This window comes from Suricata suricatta, chromosome 1 (assembly GCF_006229205.1).
Source record: "Suricata suricatta isolate VVHF042 chromosome 1, meerkat_22Aug2017_6uvM2_HiC, whole genome shotgun sequence".
Taxonomy (NCBI): domain Eukaryota; kingdom Metazoa; phylum Chordata; class Mammalia; order Carnivora; family Herpestidae; genus Suricata; species Suricata suricatta.
The window spans coordinates 162184885-162212659 of NC_043700.1; the positions used below are offsets into that span (position 1 = coordinate 162184885).

The 27775-nt window shown below is 34.0% G+C and overlaps 1 protein-coding gene and 1 non-coding gene across 5 annotated transcripts in view; one reads left to right on the forward strand and one right to left on the reverse strand.

Annotated features, from left to right (window-relative positions):
- Nucleotides 1-27775, reverse strand: part of N4BP2 (NEDD4 binding protein 2) — an 81654-nt gene that overhangs the window by 6640 nt on the left and 47239 nt on the right. For 2 of the 4 annotated variants that reach the window (XM_029946955.1, XM_029946965.1), the window contains exons 10-19: nt 24002-26382; nt 23352-23437; nt 22807-22852; nt 21182-21378; nt 18380-18498; nt 13986-14124; nt 8920-9108; nt 7736-7904; nt 2052-2175; nt 555-630 (exon numbers count right to left, since the gene is read on the reverse strand). In XM_029946955.1, coding sequence (XP_029802815.1) covers nt 585-630; nt 2052-2175; nt 7736-7904; nt 8920-9108; nt 13986-14124; nt 18380-18498; nt 21182-21378; nt 22807-22852; nt 23352-23437; nt 24002-26382 — 3496 coding nt within the window. In that variant the 3' untranslated portion in view covers nt 555-584. Of the gene's footprint in view, nt 1-554; nt 631-2051; nt 2176-7735; nt 7905-8919; nt 9109-13985; nt 14125-16716; nt 16874-18379; nt 18499-21181; nt 21379-22806; nt 22853-23351; nt 23438-24001; nt 26383-27775 lie in introns of those variants that run through there. The other 2 variants (XM_029946975.1, XM_029946982.1) reach the window with 2 other exon arrangements.
- Nucleotides 16318-16424, forward strand: LOC115303369. The gene has a single exon (XR_003914006.1). It is a non-coding gene; the product is annotated as a U6 spliceosomal RNA (small nuclear RNA).

Consider the following 27775-nt stretch of genomic DNA (forward strand, 5'->3'; position numbering starts at 1 on the left):
GAAAGAGATCAAGATCATATACAAAACAGAAGAAAGTGCAAACAGCATGTCTTCCTTCCTATGGGATATGGCAAAATGATTTTTTTATATTTAGCTTTGAAATCAAAAAGCATTCAAGGGCTTTTGTTACATTTCCTTTCTTTCATTACTATTACCACTACTTCTCCTTTTAATACAAGCCTTTGATGGGCATGAATCAGGTCTCAGAGCACTTTAAAGCCTCTCAAAGATGCCTTTTGGATTTTACTAAATGTTAAACAATAATTAATACAAAGGTAACATTTTCTCTCTGAGAAAGAATCAGAGCACTTCAAACTTTAAAACCACAGCTGATAATTTTCTTGGACATTTTATAATCAGTAAAAATTCTCTTTAGTATTTTTAACAGACAACAATACTTGGCATTTTTGATTCAGTAAAAAATTAAACTTCTTGTGAATTCTGAAAAACATCATTATAATGTTTTTGTTATAATTGGACATTTCTAATAAAACACATGTGTACAGCAAAATTGACTAAATTACTGTAAATAAAACTAATTTTAATCTACAAACCTTCACACTTCTAAGTCAAGGATGTTTATTTTACTTTAGCATGACTTTCAAGCACCCTGGTTTAATTTCAGAGAACCTATAGAAATGAGAAAACAGTTATTTTAGGTAAAAATTCCAAACTGCTTAAGGAATATATCATATAATCAATTCCAAATGTCTATGCTAAATGAAGTATTTACTACCAAAGTACTCTTTTATTAAGTCAGTGTCCAGGACTGATATCTTTGCTTATGTACTTTTAATCCATTGTAAAAATAAATAATCCTAAAGCTACAGGGATTACTCCTAACTTAGTAGTTATTTAAGATTTTTCAAAACTCTCAAGCCTGAATTTGACCTTCATGAAGAAGAGCATGGTGTGTAAAGGATAAGGTGATGTCTGCATCACATTATCTCCATGCATTAAGTCAATGCTAAAAAGAAATCTCTAAATAGGTAAGTCTTATTCATCAGGCCATGAAATGCTGCCAAGTCCCTCAGAGTGAAATTTAAAAAACACTAGTCTCTACAACAGATCATTAATCCCAACATGATAATGCTGTATAAATTCATGTGACTGGAGTACTTCTGCTAAAGTTTAAACAAATCCATTATAGCCATATTTCAGCAGAAACCCCCAATTCCTTCCAAAATCCACAAATATGTATATTCTTTCAAATTTGTAACAGAAACTCAAAAACAACATCTGTTTTTATGCTCAGAATTAATGCTACTATTTTCTATAATGTAGCCAAACAACATTTTATTACATAGCATAAACAAAATATGCTATACTAACTAAAATAAGAACTAGGGGGAGGTGGGTATATAGTGATATACATCCTCAGGAAATCTATCCATCAACACATTTTTATTCTTGGACTTCTTTTGTCATTTTCTGTTACTGAATAATCATCACTTAATAAAAAGGTCATTTCATGTTTGTCATAGCTAAGGTCATTAATGGCATTTAACTTATAAAGATGTATAACTCCTACATCTACAGGATATCACCCTTCAGGAATAGCTATTAGCAAATCCACTAATTACAGCATGAACTATAGTCTACTGTATAAATTCATGGGAGTACTTCTGCTAAAGTTTAAACAAATCCATTATAGCCATATTTCAGCAGAAACCCCCAATTCCTTCCAAAATCCACAAATATGTATATTCTTTCAAATATATAATTAATTAACAACCTTAGATGATGATACACATAATCTAATTATCTTGAATAACACATTATCAAAGAAGACAATTATATTTACTTCCAGTTCGATTTTAAATTTATGAGATAGCTTTATCAGATGATTACTTCAACAACATATTTTTCTTTCATTTCTGGTTTTTGAATATCATTAAGACCAGCAAGGAATGTTATAATTTAAGCATAAATTTGTGGTTAATATCAGGTGGTTAAGTTAATTACTCTAATAAATCATCCGAATATACTATTAGTGTTTACTACCCGTATGTGGACAACTGCTATTATCAGCCACAGAAATCTACACTCACCTGAAGCTATGGCTTGTGAGGTATTTAATGACAGCTGGTTTGATGCGCGCAACTCCTCCTTGGCTGTGGTTTCCTCTCCCCGTGATCACAGACAGATAGGACTTACCACCATTCTGCTTAAATTCTGTTACGACAAGAATTGGAACAGTTAAAATTCATTTATCTTACATTCCCCATAGAAAACAAGCCTTAACCACTCAGACACATATAAAATTACTTTCGTGGAGATTTAGAGATTTATAACTTTAAAAAGCCTTCAAATTGATATTTTTAAGTGGAGATTTCATCTATACTGTTTAAGTATGGAAGCCTCAAAGTGATTCATCTGCCCAAGTGTATGTGAAATTTCTTCCCCTATGGGGAAGGAAATTTCTGCATGCTACCAGACTTTCTCTCTAAAAAACTTTCTCTCTTAAAAAATGATGATGAGGGGCGCCTGGGTGGCTTGGTCGGTTAAACATCTGACTCCAGCTCACATCATGATCTCATGGTTTGTGGGTTCAAGCCCCCCATAGAGTCGTGTGCTGACAGCTCAGAGCCTGGAGCCTCTCTTCAGATTCTGTGTCTCCCTCTCTCTGCCCCTCCCCCGCTGGCACTCTGTCCCTCTCTGTCTCAAATATAAACATTTAAAATATTTTAAAAAATTTTTTAATTTAAAATAATGATAATGACAACAGTAATATTAATGATATCTAATAATTATTACATATTTGGAGTCAGGAATTGCTTTAAGCAACTTATATTTATTTACTAAAAATCTTCACAATGATCCTTTTAATTAAATATTCTGAAGCCAGCCAGCTTTGATCTGATTAGCAGCTCTGCACCAAATGACTGCAGTATACCCATGGACAAGTTACTTGGCCTATCTGTGCCTGTTTCATTACCAGTCAAATGGGATCTACAGTAACTACATTATAGGATATCACCCTTCAGGAATAGCTATTAGCAAATCCACTAATTACAGCATGGACTATAGTCTTCCTGTTAAAGATAGTCAATTGGTAAGAAACTCTTCCAAGAAAACCTGCCTGGCTCAGTCGGCAGAGCATGCAGCTCTCAATCTTGGAGTCATGAGTTTAAGCCCTACATTGGGTATAGAGAACACTAAAAAAATAAAACTTAAAAAAAAAAAAACCAAAAAAACCCTTCCAAAGAGATGATTTTTAAATATCAAATGAATCTAGGCATCTTACAAGAATGCAGCTCTTGCTTTGGATATGGCCTTGTGAAAATCAAGTACATAAACCCTGAAAGTCAATAATTGCTGCAATAAAATAACAAAAACTTTGTTAATAATAAGAGTTGATCTAATGAATTGAATATTTGTTCCTCTGTTATAACTAGCACGTTTTGATCATTAGCATAAAATGTGTATATATATATATTCTCTTCACTAAGTTGCCCTAAGACTCCAGCAGATCCACAAACAATGGATTTTTCAAGTCTCATATCTCCAAGACAATACTTAGCCTGGAATTTTAAGAGGGCAAGTTGCTTTCATTTCTAATTTCTTCTTTGCTTAAGATCACCATGTCTACTCTAGTCCATTATCCATTATTTCAAGCAATAGTTCATTCAAAATTCAACTCTTCCAGGGTGCTGGATACACGGTATTCACTTTGTAAAAAGTTTTTATGATATATAACTATTACTTGTACGTTGTTCTTTATTGATGTGACATTACAAAGGTTACTTAAAAGAAACCTTAGATTTCTTAACTATCCATAATTGACTCTCATTTTTCCTTCACTGCTGCTCCCCTTGTCAGTTAGAGCAGTCATATATAACACCTTGTTTTTATTTATTTATTTTTAATGTTTATTTATTTTGAGAAAAAGCATGAGTGAGGGAGAGGCAGAGACAGGGAGAGAGAGAATTCCAAGCAGGCTCCATGCTGTCAATACAGAGCCAGATGCAGGGCTCAGGTCCATGAACCATGAGATCATTTAACCTGAGCCAAAATCAAGAGTCAGATGCTCAGCCAACTGAGCCACCCCAGCACCCCATAACACTTCATTCTTAAATTCATTGCTTTGAAAATATTCAACAGTTGAATCACATGCTTCAAATAAAGTAGCGTTCAAAGGACGTTTGTTGAATGAATTCAGGGATACGTTTAGGTTCCCAAATTTCAGGCTATTCCTGTTGCTTATCACCTTTAAAAAAATTTCTTAACTCATTTTTAAGCCTATCTCAGACTTCTAATCATTTCAACTGTATATATTTCAATGAATATTTCAAAAAGGACTCTTAAATAAAGGAACAACCACAATGTCACCATCATATCTTAAAAACAGTTTAATATCTTGTTTCTAAAAATGGCTAAGGGACATCTGGGTGGCTCATTCAGTTAAAAATGGCTAAAAATTTCCCTCAAAAAAATGGTTTTACAGTGACTTGCTTACATCAGGGTTGAAACAAGTCCACACATTGCATCTGGTTGAAATATCTTTTAATCTAAATGTGTCCCCCTCCCCCTGGGCTTTTCTTTACAATGTGCTGAAAAACTTGGATCATTTATACTAAATTTTAACAGTCTGAACATTGTTGATTTTATCCCCATGGTGCCATTTAACCTGTTCCTCTGTTCCCTGTAAATCCCTATAAAGTAGTAAAAATTTCATTGGTGGTGGTGATGTATATTTCAATCAAAAGGCACTTAAGTGTCAGATATCTTTTTTGTTGTTGTACCTCCCCAAGTTTGACAATCATCTTTTATAACTAAAAGTGATGGGAGGGCAGGACCACAGATCTCCCCCTGGATACAATACTACCATCTAGTGGTGACTGACGTCACAGAAACCAAACTTAATATCATCAATAATGAGGCAAACTGACCATATACATCTCTTGATATGTTCACCAAGGATAACTTAACATCATCTATGCAGTGTTTTTATCAAAAAGATCTTTGTAATTAATCAGACAAATTAAAATTGCAGGCCCATCTACCAAAGGCTTGGAGTCTGAAAAAAATGTCAACAACACAGAAGAAAAAAATAGGCAGAGGAACTATTTCTATGTGTGTTTGTTAAGTAATCTCTACATCCAATGTGGGGCTTGAATCCACAACCCTGAGATCATGGTTGCACTCTCTACAACTGAGCTAGCCAGGCATCCCAAAACTATTTCTATATTCTGGAGGCTACAAACATGTGACAGTCAACTGGAACATGTGATGTTTGACTGGATCCTGGCTTGAGAGGGAAAAAATGGCACAACTAAACAAGACATTTGTTCTCCACACAGCTGGAAAAACGTGAATATGGCCTGTATGCCAGACAACATTATAACAATGTTAAATATCTTAAAAGTGCCAATAGTACTATGATTATGTAGAATGGATTTGTTTTCAAGAGATAAACATGCAGAGGGATATAGAGGTAAGGTACCACAATGTTTAACATCTTGTTTTCAAATGGTTCAGCAAAAAGCAATTTTAAAAAGATTAGACAATTATGGCCAAATGTTAACAGCTGGTCAATCTAGGTAACAGATACATGGATCTCATTATACAATTATTTCAATTCCTCTGTGGGTTCTTAATTTTTCAGAATAAAAAGCTGGGAAAGAAGACAGCAATGAGAGTACACATGTTCCTGTGTTGATACTATGATAGTATAACTACATGTCTATGAGTAGAGAAATGGATACATTATGACATGACTCACAGAATACTGTACAGGAGTTACAAGAAAAAAAATCAGATCATCAACATGAGTGTATCTTGAAAACTGTATTGGATGAAAACAAATGGCTTGGTTCAAAAGTATAGTATGAAATCATGTACATTCATTTTTTAAAATTCACAAAAGTGGGGCGCCTGGGTGGCTCAGTCAGTTAAGCATTCAACTTCAGCTCAGATCATGATCTCACAGTCCGTGGGTTCGAGCCCTGCGTTGGCACTCTGTGCTGACAGCTCAGAGCCTGGAACCTGCTTCATATTCTGTCTCCCTCTCTCTCCGCCCCTCCCCTGCTCACTCTTTGTCTCTGTCTCTCAAAATAAAAAAAAAGACCAAAAATTTTTTAAAAAATAAAAATAAAATAAAATTCACAAAAGAAATACTACAGAATGAGTATTGATGAAAGTATATATAGTAAAGTGCATATTTTTAAAAACTAGTTAAGAACCACCCTAACCTGAAAGATGTTGATTTCTACTAGAAAGAAAAGGAAGAAAGAGAAAATGACTGGAAAGAATAGAGGTGCCTGGCTGGCTCAGGCAGTAGAGCATTCAACTCTTGATCTCAGGGTTGTGGGTTCAAACCCATGTTGGGTGTAGAGATTACTTAAAAATAAAATCTTAAAAAAAAGTTTGGGAAGAATCAAAGTGGAGAGTAAAAATAAAATATAAAACATATATGGTAAAATATTATCACTTACTTAGATTCATGAGTACACAAGTGTTTTATTACATTAACGCAAACTTTTCAACATGGTGGTCATGATAAACAGATCAGTTTTCAACCTCTGTATCAGTCACAATTAACCAAGTAGTTAATTACAAATGATACATGTTGAATTAATAAACTTACATAAAGTATAGTATAAAGCCTTCCTATATGTGTGTGTGTGTTTTATATACAATGTTATATGTATATATATAATATATAAGTATATTAACCAGAACAATACAACTATCAATAACAGGCAGGATTATGAAGTACAGGGTCACAGCTGAGGCATGGGACTCCATGTCTCCACAATAAAATGGAAGATAAAGACAAATCAAATGGAGAATTCAAAAATACTCTAGTAGTGGTAAAGGAAATGACTTCTAGTATTAGAGCATGGGGGAACTAAAGTAGATCGAACTTATTCGAAGTGCTACCATCTGATAATGAAAAAGAAAGAATATACTTTAATGTATATGAAGTACATGGTATTGGATGGAAAAAGATCCTTATCCAAAGCCCTGGGAAGAGTTAAAATTTAGAGAAGAGACAGGTAGTGGCCTTTCCATGACCTGGCAAGACAAAATATAAGCAGAAATGGAGAGGCAGCACCTCCATAATGCAAATCCTACGAAAGTCTGACTTTTGTGATAATTCTGTAAAAATCCTTTCACCTTATTTGCTTCTGCATTTTATTAAATATCTACTGAACAAGTGACACCTAGCAAACATCTACTAGCTTTACTAAATGCCTACTGAACAAAGATGTATGATATTCCTGAAAAGTCTCATTTATAAGTCACAGAGGATTCCCAGATTATACCATGCCTCCTTTTACTTTTTTCCAAAATTTTATTTAAATTCTAGTTAGTAAACATATCGTGTAATACTGGTTTCAGGAGTTAGAATTTAGTTATTCATCACTCACATATAAGCCCCCCGTGCTCATCACAGCCCTCCTTAATGCCCATCATCCATTTAGCCCATCCTCTGCCCACCTCCCCTCTATCAACCCTGGGTTTGTTCTCTACACCCTGCAGTCTCTATAATAAATACGACAAGAGAATACAAATATACCTAAAACAGGAAAATAAAAGGTTAATGACCAGGCTAATGAAGATTCTTTCCCAAAAATGTCCCCTCTGAAGGATAAACCTAATACAAACATCTATAAATGTGACACAGATATCCTGAGCCTGCAAATTCAGATTCTCCTGAATTGGTAAGTTTACCAATATAAGCAAAAATGTATTTTCTACTGAAAATTTCTCATTATCACAGTCCTACCTTCAGTTTTCTGCTGTAAAACTGTCATCAAATGTTCTATAGCTTCATCCACATGCAGCCCATGGAGGTCTAAAACATTCTGTGGCAGCAAGGAGGCATTGACTTTCTCAAAGATCTCCACGGCAGCAAGGTGATTAGCTTCTTTCATCTTCTGCTCATGGAGACTACCCTTTAATTATAAAAAGATCACCAGTAAACACTTTTTATATTTGCTACTTAGAAGGCAATGAAGAAACAAAAAATATCCCAAATAAAAGGTAGAACAAAAAAGGGAACAAGAAATCTAAAATTTGAAATAATGCAATGGGCTAATATGCAAGAATGCATGAAAATTTAGGTGAATTTCAGTGAATTAATAACATAGTTCTTAGAATGCTAAATCATCATTTCTAACATATTTCCTGATCCAAAAATCATAGAAGAAGAAAACTTAAATAAACATCACCCTTCTCAAGAAGGAATCCATTAATTTATCCTTTGATAATCCTGGTCTCATCCCTTTCAACACCCTGTGGTTATCCCTGAAGTCATCTCTTAAGGTTTGTTACTGGGACTCACAAGGTTATACCAGTTTAATGTCTTTCTTTCCTCAGTCACAAAAAGCCATATGGAACCACAAGGCTAAAAAGGAAATCAGACAGGTTTCTTGTAATACCATGTCCAATGAGCCTGAGCAGAAACTTTACTTCCCTGAAAGATATTAATGTAACTTTCTTTTTCTGACCATAAAAGTGATATATTACTAAAAATTCAAACATGATAGAAAGTCTTGTAATTCTACCCTGAGGTGGTCAATATTAACATTCTGATGTCTTTCCTTCAGAAAAGGAAATGTGAAACAGTACTGAATGACATAATTTAATCTAAAAGAAAATATATATATCTGTTTAGAAGCAGTTCTGAATGACATAATTTAATCTAAAAGAAAATATGGACTGTCAGAATAAAAAGTAATTCATGTTAAGTTATAAATGCAAAAGGAACCGTAGAAATTGAGCATTTCAAAGGAGATGTAATTCTCAGAACCATACGTTTCTTTTATAATAGGATACCTTATGTCACCTATATAAGCTACATTCCCCAGAATAACTTGATCTGGTCACATAATGAGTATCACCTGCTTTAAGATTATTCAGACATCGTAAGTGACAAAGAAAAAAATCAGCAATCAGTTTCCTCTTTACCTGCTGGGCATAAAACGTGGCAACGTGTTTTTTCCCCATCCGATAAGCTTCCTTTGCTTTGCTGTAGCACTCCATCCTCTTCTGTTGATGAAGGAAAGCCTCTGCCCTGTAGTCATTATACTCTGGATACTCAAAATCCTGGAAAGATGGTTCACCTGAGAGATCTTCAGTCTCTTTCGATTTCCTTGCCTGTAAGACGTTACACAATGAGTATAATACAAAGGAGAGAAACACAGGCTTTACCTTCAGAAAATGTGTAAAAACTGCCATCCAAAATGGACCCTTAAATTAAACATACAAAAATAACTCTAAAACACAAAGTAATGAAAATAATTATGCCTCAAATATTCTCCTCCAAAGAGAAAATCTCATGTCTCTGAAGATGTCTCTAAAATATCAAAAGTAGTGTTTAAAAAAACAGCAAATTAGAGTGACTTCTATATCTAATTTGGTTTTTCATTTATCCCATACTCGAAAGTACTATTTGCAGATGACTGCTTGTAAACAGCAATGTGATACAAGTTTCTTGGTGTGTCCCTGGGGGAGTAGGAGTGGAGATTAATTAGTATGATTTAAATGGATTTTCTTAAAAGCTTAAAGGAATTCCAAATATCAGGTGCCATACAAAGTAATTTATTGAACATTTTATGAAAACTCAATCCCAAAATTACCCCAAAAATATAATCTTCAATATCTTAAAACAAATCATGCTTTGCTGATATAACTGAAAGTAAATTAAATGGTACAGGTTGTTAAATTTCTAAAAACTGAAAATTGTCATTAAATTAGAAATACTATCAAAGATTATAATTATAATGTACTCTACAATATAATCTTTAAGAAAATTCCACTTTAATTTTAAGGTAATATCATTTAGTATATATTAAATATTACATTAAAATTATATGTATATAATACACATTACCAATTGATTATTTTTTCAAATTTCCTGCCTGTGAGTAGAGTTGGAAGACACAAAAGGTTGGAGGAAAAAACTGGTCTAAAATACAGTAATTAGTTATATAATATTTTTACTCATTACACTTTGTGTTTAGCCCCTAGAATTCTAGAGGTTTAGAACAAGTTATACCATCATCCTCTAACTCATTCCCAAAGTCAAAAATCTGTAAATATAGAGCTGATTTACTTTTGCAACAAATACCCAACTTATTTTATGAAAGAACACAGGCTCTCTCTCACATCAGAATATTCATAGGGCCTACATATATCCTTTTGTCACTCTTGCCAATACTTAATCACAAGCTTGTTTCATATTAATGTTTAAATATTCTAAAAGTATATGGCTTGAATCTCTGATAAAAATCAAAGATTTTAAAGAAGGGGATAAAAATGCTTTCCATGACTTTTGAAAAGCCATAGTGCTTAACAGTATGAACATAAATGTTTCAAAGCATTAATCTCTGTTGGCGTTCATTCTAAAATGCAAACCACATTTCATTCTCTGGGAAGAGACCCTTCATTTCTTACTCTTTTAAAAAGAAAAAAAAACACTTTATGAGAGATGCTTTCACAAATAGCTATTCTTTTTCAAAATAAAACTACAATTTTTTTTATATCCACTTCATAGTGATCTGGTTTGCTACACTTCATTAACAAGGGCCAAGTGAAATAAGGTGCTTCCTAAGAATTCACCTAATTTAATTAGTGTCACTTATTCTCTTGAAAGTATGATGTACTATATACCAAAACCATTTCCCATGGTAACAAACTTGTAAACTGTTTTAAAGGCTAAAGGGAAAAATAGTAGTATTAATAAAACACAGTTTTAAATGCTAGTTCCTCAAAAATTGATAAGCCAAAATATTACTGGTACCGTAATAGTCCCTTTTAGTATCTGTAGTCCCTTCAAGCCTAGGATATCAAAGAGTATTCTGCTCACGAATGTTAAAATATTTTTATCAGCATTATGATGCCTGCCTATATTTTGTGAAAAAAGCTAAGAATAATCTCCAGAATAACTTAAAGTCTACTTCTTGGCCCATGTTTACATAACTGACAAAATCTCCTTTTCTTATTTGAATGTCTTCCAATCATCTGCCATTTTGAGGAGGCACACCTTCTTCTCATCACCTCCTTTATCACCATAATGACCCAGAGTGCCTTGCTCTATTATCAGGAGAAAGAAGAAATAATCTTCATTCCCACTTGGCCTTAATGGTCTCATCATCATCTTGTATCCTCTCTGCATCTTATGAAACCACACCTATCTATCCATGATGAACACAGGTATATTCAGCACTAAGAGATCACATAAATACAAAAATTAACTGAATCCTATATATCAATAAAGGGATGGTGAAAACAGAACACAAGTTATCCCTGGTGGTCTTAATAAGAAAGAATAACAGGATGATTCAAAAAAAAAGCTAACAAAAAATTGATATACAAAATCAATTATATTTCTGTGCATTTGCAATGTTCAATCCAAAAATAGAGAAAACAATTTCATCTACAACTGCATCAAAAACAATGAAGTAACTTAGAAATAAATTCAACAAAACACATGCAAAACTTACACTCAAAACTATAATATATTGTTGAAGAAATTAAGACTTAAATAAATTGAAAGATACTCCATGTTCATGGACTCGAATACAATATTGTTAAGATGGTCCCTCAAGTTTATCTACAGACTCAATACATTTCACATAAAAATTCCAGCTGGCTTTGAGGTGCCTGACTGGCTCAGTCATAAGAGCATGCTCTTCATCTGGAGGGTCATAAATTCAAAATCTCCGTTAGATCCAAAGATTACTGAAAATAATCAACTTTAAAAAAAGGCTTCTTTGCAGAAAATGGCAAGCTGAGAACTGTAAAGGGACCAGAAGAGGCAAAACAATCTTGAGAAAAGAATACAGTTGGAAACTCACACTTTCCAATTACAAACTTACTACAAAGCCACAGTAATCAAGGCAGTGTTTTACTGGTACGATGATAGACATATAGATCAATGGAGAGAACTGACAGTCTAGCAATAAACTTACAGCCGGTTCATTTTTAACAAGGGTGCTAAGAAAATTAAATGGGGCAAGAAAAGTCTTTGCTACAAGGAGTGCTGTGACAACTGGCTATCCACATGCAAAAGAATGAACTCGGCGCCCTATCTACACCATACACAAAATATTAACTCAGGGGCACCAGGGTGGCTCAGTTGGTTAAGCATTTGACTTTGGCTCAGGTCATGATCTCACAGTTCTTGAGTTCGAGCCCCACATTAGGCTGTGTGCTAACAGCTCAGAACCTGGAGCCTGCCTCATATTCTGTGTCTCTCTGCCCCTACCTGCTCAGGCTCTGGCTCTCTCTCTCAAAAATAAATAAACATTAAAAAAAAATTTGTTTTAAGAATTAACTCAAAATGGATCAAAGATCTAAACATATTAAGCACTAAAACTTTTAAAAGAAAACATAAAAACAAAAAACAAAAAAATTACTATATAACATGAAAAAAAACCTTCATGACCTTGGATTAGGCAATGGTTTCTTTTTTTTTTTTAATTTTTTTTAAATGTTTTATTTATTTTTGATACAGAGAGAGACAGAGCATAAGAGAGGGAGGGGCAGAGAGAGAAGGAGACACAGAACTGGAAGCAGGCTCCAGGCTCTGAGCTAGCTGTCAGCACAGAGCCCGACGCGGGGCTCGAACCCACGAACGTGAGATCTGACCTGAGCGAAGGTTGGAGGCTTAACCAACTGAGCCACCCAGGCACCCTGGCAATGGTTTCTTAAATATGACACCAAAAGTACAAGCAACAAAAGAAAAAAGATAAATCACACATCATCAAAATTAAAACTTTTGTGCTTCAAATAAAAGACACATGTCTGGTAAGGGACTTGTATCAAGAATATATGAAGTATTCATACAACTAACAATAAAAAAACCCTTTTTTTCAATGGGCAAGGAATATAAGTAGACATTTCTTCAAAGAAGATATACCAATGTCCAATAAGCACATGAGAAAGTGTTCAACTTAACCAGTTTTCAGAGAAATGCAAATAAAAATGACAAGGAGATACCACTTCTTTATTAACCATTCTTTTATTTATTTCCTGTTTTCTGATGCTGTGACATCCGGGGCCTTGCTAATCTCTGGAGAGATAGTACCCCCAACCCTGGGGTTGGCTAATTCCTAGAGATAGCAAACAACTCACCTGCTAACATACCTTACATGTGTAATCCAATCAATTTAGAGCTAATACCCTCAACCACTTCCTTTATGGGGCTCTCACCCTCAGGGCCACCATCTACACTGCCTAATCACCCACGCCAGATACCCGAACACCAGGGACAATTCCTCTGCCCCAGAACCCGCTGAAACTGTTCAAACTAGCCAATCCTAAACCTGCTTACCCTGTCTCACCTATTTGTCCCCACAGAAACCATAAAAAAGGCTCTTGCCACATTTCCCCTCTGCTCCCTCTGTCTCCTGACACTGCTTCTTCTCCATGTGGCCCTAGGTGGCAGGCCATGCCTCCTGTTTCTAGAGATCTGTGAGTATAATAAATTTCTTCCTTCATGACCTTTCCATATCTGAGTATCTTACCATATCTGATTAAAATAAATCCCATGTGCCTTAGGACAACTTCACAGCCACTAAGATGGCTATAATCAAAAAGACACATAGATATTAACAAGTGTCAGAGATAATGTGGGTAAACTAACCCTCATACATCACTGGTGGGAACATAAAATGGTACAGTCACTTTGGAAAAAAATTTGGCAGTTTCTCAAATGGTCACAATTTTCTGCCTAGATATTTAACATATTTACATCCTAAAACCCACCATAGCACCACCCCGCTGTTATTCAATTAAGCCTATAAGCTACTGTGTAGAATCTATACAGAAAAACTTCCAAAAATTCAAGTGCTTACCATACACAATGACACTGAAGACAAAAACAGATATCCTAAATCAAATATGCTATTGGTGGTTAAATTGCCAATCTAGCTTAAATGTGAGAAATACTCATTAAATTACATGAACAAACCAATTACATTTTCATATCCAATTATTTACTTTATAATAAAAAATAAATAACTCTGTACCTTCTTCTCCTTAGACTTCTGTGTAGCATGAGAAGTGACATTCTCATTTTGATGAACAAACTCTTGTGCTACGACTGTTTTTACAGGGTCTCCTTCAAGAACACAGTTTAGAAACTGGACTGTGTGTTCTAATGAATAGCTGCACAGAGTTACAAGTATGATGTCAATAAAAAAAAAGTTATATGAAAACATTAACATTAACAACCCTTCAAACATTTCAGAATACAAAAAACTGGCTCACTTCTAAGTTTTAAACATTGACATTATGTATCTCAAAGACACAAGAATGATCAAAAGGAAACAAGTAATAAGCTCACCAAAACTAATTTTTGTAAATTAATACTAAAAGGTAACAATGATTATTAATTCATTGTCTGATCTTTTATTCCAGATAGATTACCCACAACAAATCTTACTTTCATCTTATTACTTATACCTTTTTTTTTTTAATGTTTTTGTTTTTGAGAGACAGACAGAGAGAGCGTGAGCAGGGGAGGGTCAGAGAGAGAAGGAGTCATAAGATCTGAAGCAGGCTCCACGCTCTGAGCTAGCTGTCAGCACAGAGCCCGACACGGGGCTCAAAGCCACGAACCGTGAGATGACCTGAGCCGTAGTCGGATGCTCAACCGACTGAGCCACCCAGGCGCCCCTCTTATTACTTATACTTTTTAGGTCCCTTGTTGGATTCGCACATGGTCTCAGTTTCCTTCAAACATCAAACACAGACAACAGATCTTTAAACTGACATTTTTATTGTGTCAAATTTTACTTTTTACTTAAACCATAAGGTCTCAGTCAGAGAAATTCTAAGCAGGGACACAGAAAGGAAAAAGTAAAACACTATTGTACCTTCCACCCCTAATTATCCATGCATATTTTCATGGTGATTCTATATTGCATGCAGTATCAAATTCTATGAATTGACAGAGACAATTCAACAAACACTAATGTTCCAATATCTAAAAAGACTCATTCCAAAGCAAATTATAAATGACTTTATACTGTTCATTATTTCAGACTATAGGCCTCTGATCTCTTCCAATGACCAGGTAATGAAGAGCTGACCAGAAAGGAATATTTGTGAAATGTGATAGTTACCCAAGTAGTGTGACATTTTGTTCTTCTTCAATTTAATGAAGACAACCTTTGATGGAGAACCATTCTGAACTACCAATTCCACTTTAGCCCTGACCCAGCTGCCTAAGATGCTCGATAAAACAGATAGAGGTTCCTAGGGGCTGGAAGCTACCCGAAATTATCCACATCCTAAATAGTCCTTAAAATTAAGGGTTTGCTTACTCATGGGGCTGGAAGGCAGTATCCACCATTAGCGGTGGTAGAGGAGTATGGTCCTGGAACACTGTAGTGTAGGCATATCTTAATAACTAAACCCACTTACCCTCCTTACCAGGATGATGGTGAAGCTACTGCTAATTGAAAAAATTATACAGCTGCTGGAAAACAAAAGGAGGCAGCTGACCACCTACCCTAATGGGCAGGACTAGCCCACCACTCTGGGCATCTCCAGGGAAAGACTCACTCGGCCCCCTTACCTTGCCTGGGGACCCACAACTCTGAGGTTTTTCACATCAGGCCTTCTTGCCTGAGGTCCCCATAAAAGAGAGTTGCCATATACTAGTGCCACTCCCCTAATCCCCATGCCCACCCCATCCCCTGGGAAGATTTTAACACAAAACTCTAAGAAAACACTAAGTTAGGCAGCAAAAATAAGTAGGAAAATTGTGGATTGGAATAACATTAAAAAATTTGACTTGAGTGACACGTTTAGAACTCTACACACTCAGCAGAGAATATTCTTTTTCAAAAGCACATTCATGTAATATTTATAAAAACTGATCATGTATTAAACCACAAAGAAAATCTTAAATTCCAAAAAGAACTCTTCCAGGCCACAGTTTTGTACCTCAATAAAACAAAACAAAATAAGCAATAACCCTCACCCCATTCACCACCAAAGCCATCAAACCATTTAGAAAATTAAAAAGTCTTGGGTAAATGAGAAAATCTATCTGAATTAGAGATTTTAAAAGTAACAAAAATGAAAATACTGTATATAAAAATCAAAATATTACATGTATATCAAAAACATGTTAAAAAGAAAAAATTAATGCCCTTAAATGTATTTGTTATTAAAGACTGAAAGAAAACATACTAGCAAAAGAGTAAATGATATTGAATTTTAAGAGAAAGGAATTATCAAAAAAAAAAAAAAAAAGAATAACCAAAGTTAAAAACAAAAATAGATGATTAGAAACATAAAATAGACTTTGCCCAATAAAACAAGAGCTTGTTCTATAAAAGAATCAATCTGGTGCTCGCTTCAGCAGCACATGTACTAAAACTGGAAAGATACAGAGAAGACTTGCATGTCCCCTTCGCAAGGATGACACACAAATTCATAAAAGGGCCAATCTGATAAAGAGCAGAAACAGAACACAGAAAAAAACACTAGGAGAGGAAAAAGGAATACGATCAAATACAAAACAGTGTTTTTAACTATGAAAGAATATTATTATAACTTAATAATAATAAAATTGAAAACTAAGGTAAAACTAATTTTCTAGTAAACTACCAGAACAGACTCATGAAAAAAGCAATCTGAATTAAGCAGTAACGTTAAGACAGTGAACAATTCTGAAGACCTTCTCTCTGAAAAGGTACAACTCCAGAACCTTCACAGTACTAATCTACTTACATTTCCTAGAGCATAAAGAAAAACAGCACTTTCCAGGTTATTTTATTAAGTCTAATACCAAATAAAACTCTGAAACCAAAACCTGCCAAAGGTAGCATAAGAACAGAAAATTACACACCAATCTCATTTAATTGCTGATGTAAAAATCCTGATCTCAATTCTTAAACTGCATCTAAAGAAAAAAAATAAAAAACAAAAACCTGAAGGTTAAGTAGGTTTTATTCTAGAAATTTACTATTATGATTGAAATACACTAATAAACTAAAGAAAAATATCTACATTCAATTCTCAAACGATTATAAAAAGGCATCTATTTAAAACATCTCTTGCTGGGGCACCTGGGTGGCTCAGTCGCTAAAGCGTCTTGACTTTCACTCAGGTCAAGATCTCACAGTTTGTGGGTTCGAGCCCCGCGTCGGGCTCTGTGCTGACAGCTAGCTTGGAGCCTGGAGCCTGTGTTCAGATTCTGTGTCTCCCTCTCTCTGATCCTCCCCTGCTCATGCTCTCTCTCTCTCTCTCTCTCAAAAAAAAATAAATAAAACATAAAAAATTTAAAAATAAAAATATTTAAAAAATTAAAACATCTCTTGCTAAATACAAATTTAAGAACTATGTTAATACTGAATATATATTATTCAATCCAGAAGTATTCCTAAAATGCAAACATCAAACACTGTATGTAACACTATGATAATTGAAACAATATGGTGGAAACCCAGGACTAAACAAAAAGCGCAACAGAACTGAAAAATCTTTAAAAGAAAATGTGTATTTTGGAATTTAGCAAATAATAGTGGTTATATTTTATATCAACAGGTGAAGATGATCTATTCATCCAGCTGATTATCTAAAAAACAATTAAGTTAAATCTCTACCTCGTATCATACACATGAAATTTAGAAGATCTTGAAAATTTAAAACTCCTGGATAAATGGGAAATGCTACATTATTTTAAAATACTGAAGAAAATATTTTTGTAATATTGGGGAAATACAGACTTCCTAAAATGACATTAAAATCGGAAACAATAAAGGAAATGATTTTCTGATACAACAAATGAATTAAAACATGCATATGCCCAAAGAGACTATATACTAGGTTAAAAGCTAAGTATCAGAGTAAAAATATAAGTTAAATCTATAGAAACAGGAGAACTACATATAACATACAAAATGAGCTCTCACAAATGAAAAAAATACAAAAAATCAAATGGAAAACAGGCAAAAGGTAAGCAATAAAAAAATAAATTAATGGAAAAGGCTCAACCTTCCTAGTAATCTACAAAATTAAAACTTAAACAATGAAATATTTTACCCAGCAGGATCCCCAAAATTTTAAAGGTTCTTAACATCCAAGGTGAATTATACTATCAGTACTTATAACACAGAAAAAAAAATTTCTTTACCCCTCCGCCCAAAAAATTGGCTTACACATGTAAGTGCACACACAGTAGTATATATATGAGGAAAAAACTGAGGACTATATTTTAGTATATGTGCTGCTGAAGCGAGCACAAAACTGAGGACTATAAACCAATTTCCAAAACCTGCTCACTTTCTGCATTATGTACACTGCATTTAAATGGATTTTAACATACTGATATTTGTTATCAGAAAAATTAAAATGATACACTTTCAATGACATCACAATAGAAATTATAGATAATCCCATCACTCACTTGTGGTCCTTGAAAATGTCCACCAGAAAATTTTGGTTAATAGCTGGAAATATCTTAAAGAGCTGCTTCTCCTTTAGTTTAGTGGCACAATCTTTTTCAAACATAAGTGCCTCCCTTTTCTAAAACAAACAAAAAAGACATAAATCAACCTTTAGATGGAATTTACAAAACTAATTATGTTGATCCAAAAACACGGTTATTTTGTTGCAGAAAGACTAATAATTTAAAAGCAATCGCAGACTTTCTTCACTGATTTAAGACTCAAATTAGTAAAATAAGTATTCCTGCACTATTTATTCATATCCCATTTTTGCAAAGTATTTGAAGCTGTTCTTTGATATACACAATCACACAAGTACATATATGTGTGCAAGTGTATATAAATATACACATACTTTCATATATACATACCCAGACATTCAGACATATTATATAAAAAAAGATGAAGATATATGTACACATATGTATATACAGGATATAAATAAATGAAGAAGTTAGAGAGTAAAGTAAGAACACAGGATAAAGCTGGCAAACAAAGTGAGCACATAAATGCGCCATGAAATCCTGTACAACTGCTACAGGCAGGCCACAAATCAGCTCTGAGCTTCTTAGTGGCCAAAGCAAAGGGGGAAACAAAGATTCTCAGTGTCCATAAAATAGAAACAAACCAGTTGCTCAGGAGAAGTACAGCTTCTTCTGGTACTGAGACCTGAGAGAAATTTCTCCCATGGGTCTTCATAAAAGGGACACTGTGTGATGCTTTGAACAATGTCCTCAAAAACATATTCTCCTCAATGGGCAGAAACTACAATGTACAAATAAGTTGCAAATTCAGGTTGACAGAAAATCTTAAAATTCACAATCCTAAAAATTTTCACAGACATATTTACTCCAAAATAACTGTATGAGAACTGTCACTAACTGTTATTTTTTCACAAGTCATAATTGGATCTGTTTAAATTGCCAAACTAAAGAACTTTCTTAAAAATGTGCTTTTTAAATTCTAACCTTGGATTATGGTAAACATTCTTAAAGTGATTTCTAATTCTAAAACAATGTGTTGACGTTGTGATGTAAGTACATAATATTTTTGTTTGCTAGCAAGAGCTAATATCTGAAAAATAACTTCCTATAAAATTTCAAAGGTGACTCTGAAAATAAAAAAATTACAATAATCTAGGATAGCCCTAACATATTTAGGTCATTTATAACACCAAACAACAATAAAAGAGGATTCGCAACAGGTAATGATCTGACCAGTAAAGGGACTGGTAAAGCTGAACACATCACACATCACAAAAGTATTGGAAACAAGCCACCTCAAGAATTAAAAATACTTCATGTTTTATCTAAGATATACATTATGATCTGAATTTATTAAAAAATTCAGTGATCAGATTTACTAACATTCTACTAGGTCATAGAGTTTCTAAACTAGAAATTCTAAGGTCTCATCAATGAACTGAAAACTCATGACCTTATTCTGCTCATATATTATGCTTGTTTATTTTACGTTCTTTGCTTAAAAAAAATACAAAGTGTATTTCTCCTTTGGAGACAAAGAGTGAAAACAAAGCATTAAGAAATTCTCTTACTGAGGCTCTATCTAAGGAGAAGTATCCTCGGGACCAAATAGTTCAGCTTCTATTACCCAACCCATAGAAAAATTAGCAAAATTCACTGATAGTCAAAAGAAAAATGTATTAAGTTGGGAAGCCAATGTATTCATTTGTTCACTATCACACTAAGAAATTAAAAGACAGATTAGAACCATAAGTTTCAGCATTAAAAAATGGAATTTCAACAAAAGGTGTCATACATTTGGGCATAAATTCTAAGACGTCCTTATATTTTTTAAGAAAGTACATTCTCCAATGTATTACATATATAAATGAAGAGAATATTTGAAACAACTCTACATTATAAGATGTTACCAAAGAGATTGCTCCTTGGATTATGTAAACATGCAAAAATAGTAACATTTCCAATTTAATTCACAAGATAACTGGGGAAAATAAACATGAAGGCAGAAAAATCCCATCATTCTTCCTATGCCCCAATTCCATATATTTCAGCCAAATACAAGGTGCTCTTTGAAGAATCAAATAAGTAAGAAAGTAAATAAAATGTTTTAGATCACCATCTAAGAATTATTTTTTTTCTTTGAGAACTGGACTAAATAATCTCTAAATTCTTTTCCTTTTTGATTTTGAAATTCTCTAATACTAATTTTTAGAATTCCAAAAGGCTGAGAAGAAATGCAAAAAAACCCAAACTCACTTGTGGCTTCATAAAATTTGATATGCTGAATGAAGTTCAAAATAAAGTTTTGTTTGAACTTGTTGGATTGAAAGTTAAAAAAGAAGAGTACTCAATTTTTTAACTCAAATTCATTCTCTCTAAAAAATTTTGTTTTAAAGTTGCAATAGTTCTTTAATAGCAAAACAAACATTTCTTTTTACTAATTTATGAATAAAATTATCTCCAAATGAAAGATTTTTCATGCTTTTCCAAAATTAAAAAACTATACAGATAAGTGCTAAAAGAAAAAAATGCAGCTCAATCGCCTACAAAATTAAATCTAAAATAATAGTTTAATACAGACAGGCTTATTTTTATAGAATATCAACTAATCCCCCAGAGGCAAAAACCTCCAGCTTCAAACTTCAAAACAATTTTCAAATTTAACATTAACTTCAATCAGGTTAAATACAGATTCCAGACTAAGAAATACAGAATCAAATGAAAACATACAATCAACCTAGTCAGAGACAAAGTCTTAATGGTTATACTAACTCATACCAAATCATGTTTTTCCTGTAAGGCTATTTCTTCTGACATTATTTCTCTGAGTGACACTTTTTTAGTTTGAGTGTTCCAATGATCCAATAAGGGTTGCATTTCAGGTGCTGCTAAAGTCTTCAGTAATTTTTTGCCTGTTCTCTGAGATGACTTTTGTTCAGGATTATCAAGACCAAAACTCCCAATCAGGGAAGGATCTATAAAAGCAGTATAGCGTCAGACATGCAACAACAAACATACAAATTAAGCATTACTCATTCTGTTACAACTACCTCAGAAAGACCAAAGACACATGATTTTTAAATCTAGCTTATATAACATAAGTTTCAAAATAGATGGTCACATAATTTCAAGCAAGAAATATATATAAATGAAGGAATATTTCAAATGAGCAAGGATCTGGGTATCATTGTAAATCAACTCAATGCTTTCTACTTATTTTTAATGTTTATTTCGAGAGAGAGAGAGAGAGAGAGAACATGTGCAGGCTGGGGAAGATAGGCAAGAGAGAGGAGAAAGAATCCCAAGCAGGCTCCGTGCTGTCAGCATGGAGCCTGACATGGGGCTCAATCCCAAGAACTCGGAGATCATGACCTGAGGTGAAATCAAGATCAAACCAACTGAGCCACCCAGGTGCTCCCCACAACTTTTTGTATTGCATCAACACAGAAAAAATGACACCCACATACAATGGTAAACAGAGGGAGTTGCAGCCCGGTGGCAGTGACCAGCTAGAGTAGCTCTGCTCAGCTCTGCTCAGCCACTCCAAGGACTGAAAGAACCAATATTCTGGCAAACCTGCAACCCACTAGAGGCACACAACAAATAAATACTGAACAAATGATATTCGATACAAGGAAGAAACTTAACATTCTAAGAAGTTCACAATAACAAGATTTAATACATAATATTTCAGCATCTCTAAGGGTATCAGCATATTCTATATATTCCTTTGCTTTCCCAGAGAATAAAGAAACAACAGATACTGCCATGTACATAAACTCTGATACCCTTCCAGTACCTCTAGCTCTCAAATAGCTTTAGCTCTTGAAGCTACAACTAAAGGACACCCAAAGAATCGTCAACCTGGAGTCCGAGCATGAAGTGGACAAAAGAGGTATCTGAAGGAAACATGCACAAGAGGCCCCTGCACTAATCACTGAGGACAATATTACCTAAGACGTTGTCTGGAATCAAATACTGCCAGTTTGGTAGATGTTCCAAAAGCAGGCGGCCTTTTGTGCTCTGATAACATTAACATCAATAAAAATTTTGAATAACCAAGTAACAGCTGAATGATGCTCTCAATCAAACACATGAACATTTTAGTGCTCTTGAACCAGAACAAAATCTTAAACAGGAAATACCCTGACTATATGTATTAGAGCACACCATAGGTGGTCCACTACACTCATAAAAGTTAATTACAGGTGCTTTTTAGTTCCTCTAATTTTATTTCAATGTTAAATGTTAAATATTTTAAAAGAACTTTAATTTCAAATCAAAATTCTTAGGTAACACATTTTGTGGAAGCGTATTTAATAATGCATTAAAGTTCATACACAAACACCACCAAGTTTCAACATCATGACAAGAACATTAGAAGTAAAAATTATGTGCTTTACCTCGCATACACTTGCCAGAGGACACCTCTTCTTGTCTCTGTCGCTCCTAAACACAAATGGAGAACAGGGGATTGGCAAAGGAGGGTGCATTGAAAAACAAGATATTATTTTTCTCTAGAAATCACTTCTCCTTGTAAAACTATCAACTGTTCTTGCTAAATCTAAGTAAAACAAAATTAGAAACGATTATGAAGTAGGACTATATTAATATATTTTTCCACTTACAGAGCTCTTAAGGCTGATTTTTAACTGTTTTTGATATTTAATCAATCACTACTGCAAACCTTTAGAGTAAAAACTATTTATGATTTTTTTCTCTTAAAAAAGTCAACAGTCATATTGAGCTCCTTCATTAGTTATATAATTTGTCCCATCTGGAAATAATCTAAAACACTGGAAAGAGAAAAAAATATCAGTAGCCTGTTTACTGATAAAAATTCATTCTCTCTCAAAGTCAAATTTCAATAGAAATCTTTTATTCAGTAGATTTTATTAAGAACAAAGGTGAACACAAAGGAGCTCTTTATAAAAAGAAGCCTACCAACCATTACAGATTCTTTCCATTTCTCATGAATCACTTTAGCCAGATTCAGATCTATATGAACCACACAATCCTCAACTGTTAGAGACCCTTGTGAGGAGGGAAAAAAGAAAAGAAAATATAATCATTACTCATACATTTTGAGAAAATATACTCAACCATCTTATAAAACTAATTCATATTACTAACCTATATTTCTAGTTCTAAAGCTCCAAGAATAATTGTTTATGTACTATGTCACTGTTTTTACATTTCTTGGTGGATGCAATTATACAATGCTTCATATATTTAAGTTATTTCCTGTCCATCAGTTTAAATGTATATATTCATTTCCATTAGTCAAGGATTTTCAAGAAGTGTGTTCTAAGAAATTAATCTTGCCTTAAGTATATCTGGAGTAGCACCCCGGATTCAAAAAGGTTCATCCGTGCAAATCCCAGAAAACTTTCAATATATGCACAGGGTGAACACAAACTCCATATAAATACTCCCTATTTCTTTAAATTACTTTTTTTGAAATATTCTATAAACAAATATGTCAAAAACAAGGTATATTTCAATTAACATAGAACATAATTTCAAAATGGAGACAGAAACCTGAATCTGTTTCTATTCACACAAAGACACAATGTAGGTAGTCTATTTTTTCTTTACCTGAATCAATACCAACAGGGCCAAATAATTCATTGAGCTGAAAAGCCAGCTCAGGAGGTAATGCCAATTCCAAACAGTCTATGGTCAGAGACTTGGCCATCACTGGCATGGGATTCAGCATCTCAGTTTTATCTTCTTCACTAACTCCAGCTGACAGAGTACTCTCAGCCATTAGAATTTTTTCCATTTCCTGTTCATCTTCATTCATAAACTCTTCAGTGTTTGGAAATTTCACATAAGTCTTAGGAAGATTTTCATTTTTCTTTATTTCAAAAGAGTCAGTAAAATCAACTTCATTTAACTCAAGATGTGAAGTGCTCGATACAGAATTTAAAATATTAGACAAATTTAAAGAAGAATGTATACTGTCTCCAATCTCTGTGACTACTAGGTTCTTCTCCATGTCCCTCACATCTTTAGCAGTAGTAGCTTTTAGAGTACCTGGAGAAGACTGCTTAATGTCATATAAACCTGGAAGTTTTGCCTGACTACCAGGAAATACTTCATTAGTATTCTTTAGATCTGTAGGGGTATTAGGAAAGAAGTCTGTTCTACATCCAGGTTTCTCAGTAGTGATAGTTCTTATTTCTGCCTGCTCAGAGTTTCCCTTTTCTGAGTCACAGGTAGACTGCACATTAGTGTTACTGACAACAGTGCCATGGCCAAATTCTGGCACAGAAGACAAAGAATCCTCCAAGGTTCCTCTTTGGCTAATAATTTCCTTCAAATTTAATCCCATAGAAAATGGCCCAATTTGTGCTTCATCATATGATTTTTGGATATTCTCAAATTCAACATCCTCACATAATTTAGTTTCAGAATCCAACAAAAGGCTTGTAGCCCAAATAATATCTTTGTTACACCTCTCATATAAGTCTTTTAGGGCTTCTAATGAAAAGGACCCAAAGAGTTTACAAAGAATGTTAAGATTTTCAGATTCATCAGCACTGGTGAGCTCACTTTCTTCAACATATGTACTTTTATCATACATTACCCTATACGGAATTGTTTCTTGAACATCTAATTTTGTGTTAATATTGAAAGCTTTTGGTTTAAATCCATCTAACCGTCCTGTTAATACTCTCACAGAATCTGAAATACTAATTTTATTCTTTTCTATTTTCCATAAGAGAGCAAAATCCTGTGGTTCAGTCTGGGTACACGTGCCTCCTTCTATTCCAGGGATTTTTTTAAGCTTTTCTTCTGGAAATTCTGCTAAAGTTTGTGGTCCTACTACTCCAGGAATAGTTGGCCCACTATTGGTAAAAGTAAGAGACAATGTGTTTTGTCTATGAATCTTTTTACTTGGACAAGTTTTATTCTCACAGGTCATTTCACTGGATAGCGATTCAGAACTTCCTTGAGTGGAACTGGAACTACCCAGTGTTTTCAATTCTTCAGGGCTCATGCCCCAGCAGGCCTCATGTGCTGTGTAAAAGGATATTTCATTCATACTGTCATTAGTTCCAAATTCTAGGTTGGGCTCCTTGAAGCCATCTTTTGGCATTCTAGATCTGTGCTCTCTCTGAGCTAAAGAATCAGATGAAGGCCAGTCACCCACAATGCTGAATGACTGTTTTTCAGTATTTTTATTCGGATCATACTGACGGTTACTGAAAGATTCTGAAGCATCATCATACTGTGACTTCTTGTCACTCTCTGTACTTTCATCTGGAGATTCTTGCTGCTGGATGTGATCAATATTCACAGATAGACTGTTATCTAATACTTTGTGTGCCTGAGGGTGATTATACTTTTTGTCACTTTGTACATACGAAGCTTTTTCAGTTTTTCGGTTCCTTTTTGTCCTCTGACCAATAGTCTTATCAACTGGCCAATCACCAACAAAATTTGATAGCTCGTGTCTAGGGAACTTTTCCAAAGTTGATTTGCTTTTTTGTTTTCCAAAGGCTTTTTTCTTTACCGTGGCTCTTTCTTCTAATATTTCACCAGGTGAAGACTTGTTATTTTGAAATCCTATAGTATTTGAAAGATCATAGTCTTCTTGATTTTCACCATAGCAAATACTCGATGACACTCTCTTCACAAAACTATCTGCATCAGATTTACTATACTCTTTTTCAGAAGCCATTTCTACTTGCTCTTCTTTCTCACTTTTTTCTGTTGCTTGTACTTTGCTTTCAGAATCAGAAAAATATAGGTCTGAAACTTCCTGAGCATTCTGAATGTTAGGATTCATACTACTTATTTCTTTTCTTCCTTTGTTTAAATCTGCATTAGAGAGATATGTAACATTCTCAGGTAATACAGTTTCTTTGGTCACTTCAAGTTTCTTCTCTTCAGTTAACTCTAGATGCTTCAAAGATGAAGATAAGACACTTTCTTCTTTTTCAGAGGTAATACCTTCATTGTCTCTTGGGCTGTAAGATTTTTTTTTAAAGTATTATAAGGAAGTCTCTTAATGTTGCCATTAACATTATGATTTAAATTAAAAAAGCATTCAACTGAAAGATAAGATACTTAACATTTCTTCTAAAACTTCTATAAATAAACTACTTTAAAATTATAAAACCTAATCTTGATCTTTCCTTAGTACACTATGAACATATCCCTTTATTGTAACCCTAACACCTAACACAATGCTTGGCATATAGGAAGCACTCAAACTTTTTTCGAATAATAAACATGAGATTTAATATGTATTAAATATTAAAGTTTCTAAATTTGTTCCCAGAAGAGGACACCTGGCTTCTTTCAAAATTTTAATAGCTTAATATACATGAAACTAGGTTTACCTCTATTAACACCTGTCACTTGCTACAAAGGAAAATGCTTAAGCTTCATTTACAAAGTCACCAAGAGTCAACATGATTTACACAACTAAGAGAAATGAGAGAAAGGGAGGAGAGCTGTCATTTGAAATGTCACCTGTTAAATTTTTTAAAACCATCCTCAATGTTAATTTCAGACTTAACAGCACTTTTGCCTAATCATTACACTTTTTCCTTAGTCAATTTATCAACTCATCTTCCTTTTTCTCTTTATTTCAGGAGCTCTCAAAGTCCCACCTCTCCCATGACGCTTCCTAAGTAAAATCACATCTAACACTGAGTCTTCTACATGCCAGCTGCTATTCTAAGTCCCTTTTCAGTATTAATTCATAATCCTTATGAAATTCTTATGAGCAAAGTGTTATAATTGCCATTTTAGAAATGAAGAGCTGAAGTAGACAGATTCTGTAATTCGTTAAAGATTGCAAAGCCCTGGAATATGAAGCCAGGGAACAGCTCAGGAGCCATGCTCTAAACCACTATGCAACACTGCCCCTCAATAAAAGAGCTTTATGAATTTTCTCTTCCTGTTTCCTTTTTAATAGAGACTCACCAGCCCTTAGCAGCAAAAGGTATGGTCGATTTAGACTTCTATTTATATTTAAGGTTATTCTTTAACTCTCCTATTTATTAAATTGTTTATACGTCCTAAATGTTTCACAGAATCAATACCATGCTGGATTGCAAACTTCCAAAAGGCTACGACTTGTATTACTTATTCAAAGCTTTCATTAATGATTAATTTTTATAATACTAACTTGAAAAAGAATTTTCGCTAATACCTAAAGAAACAGAAAATAACAACAGGCAATAACCAGTAACAGCAGGAAGTTACATAAAGAAAGCAGGAGCATTCACAGTATAAACATGGACCCTCAAAACCCTGAGGACAGTGAAAAAACTCCCATGTCACTGCTTAGATAAATTTACTTCTCTTGCTAACAATATACATCTTGCTTCAGGTAAGACAATTATCTCAACT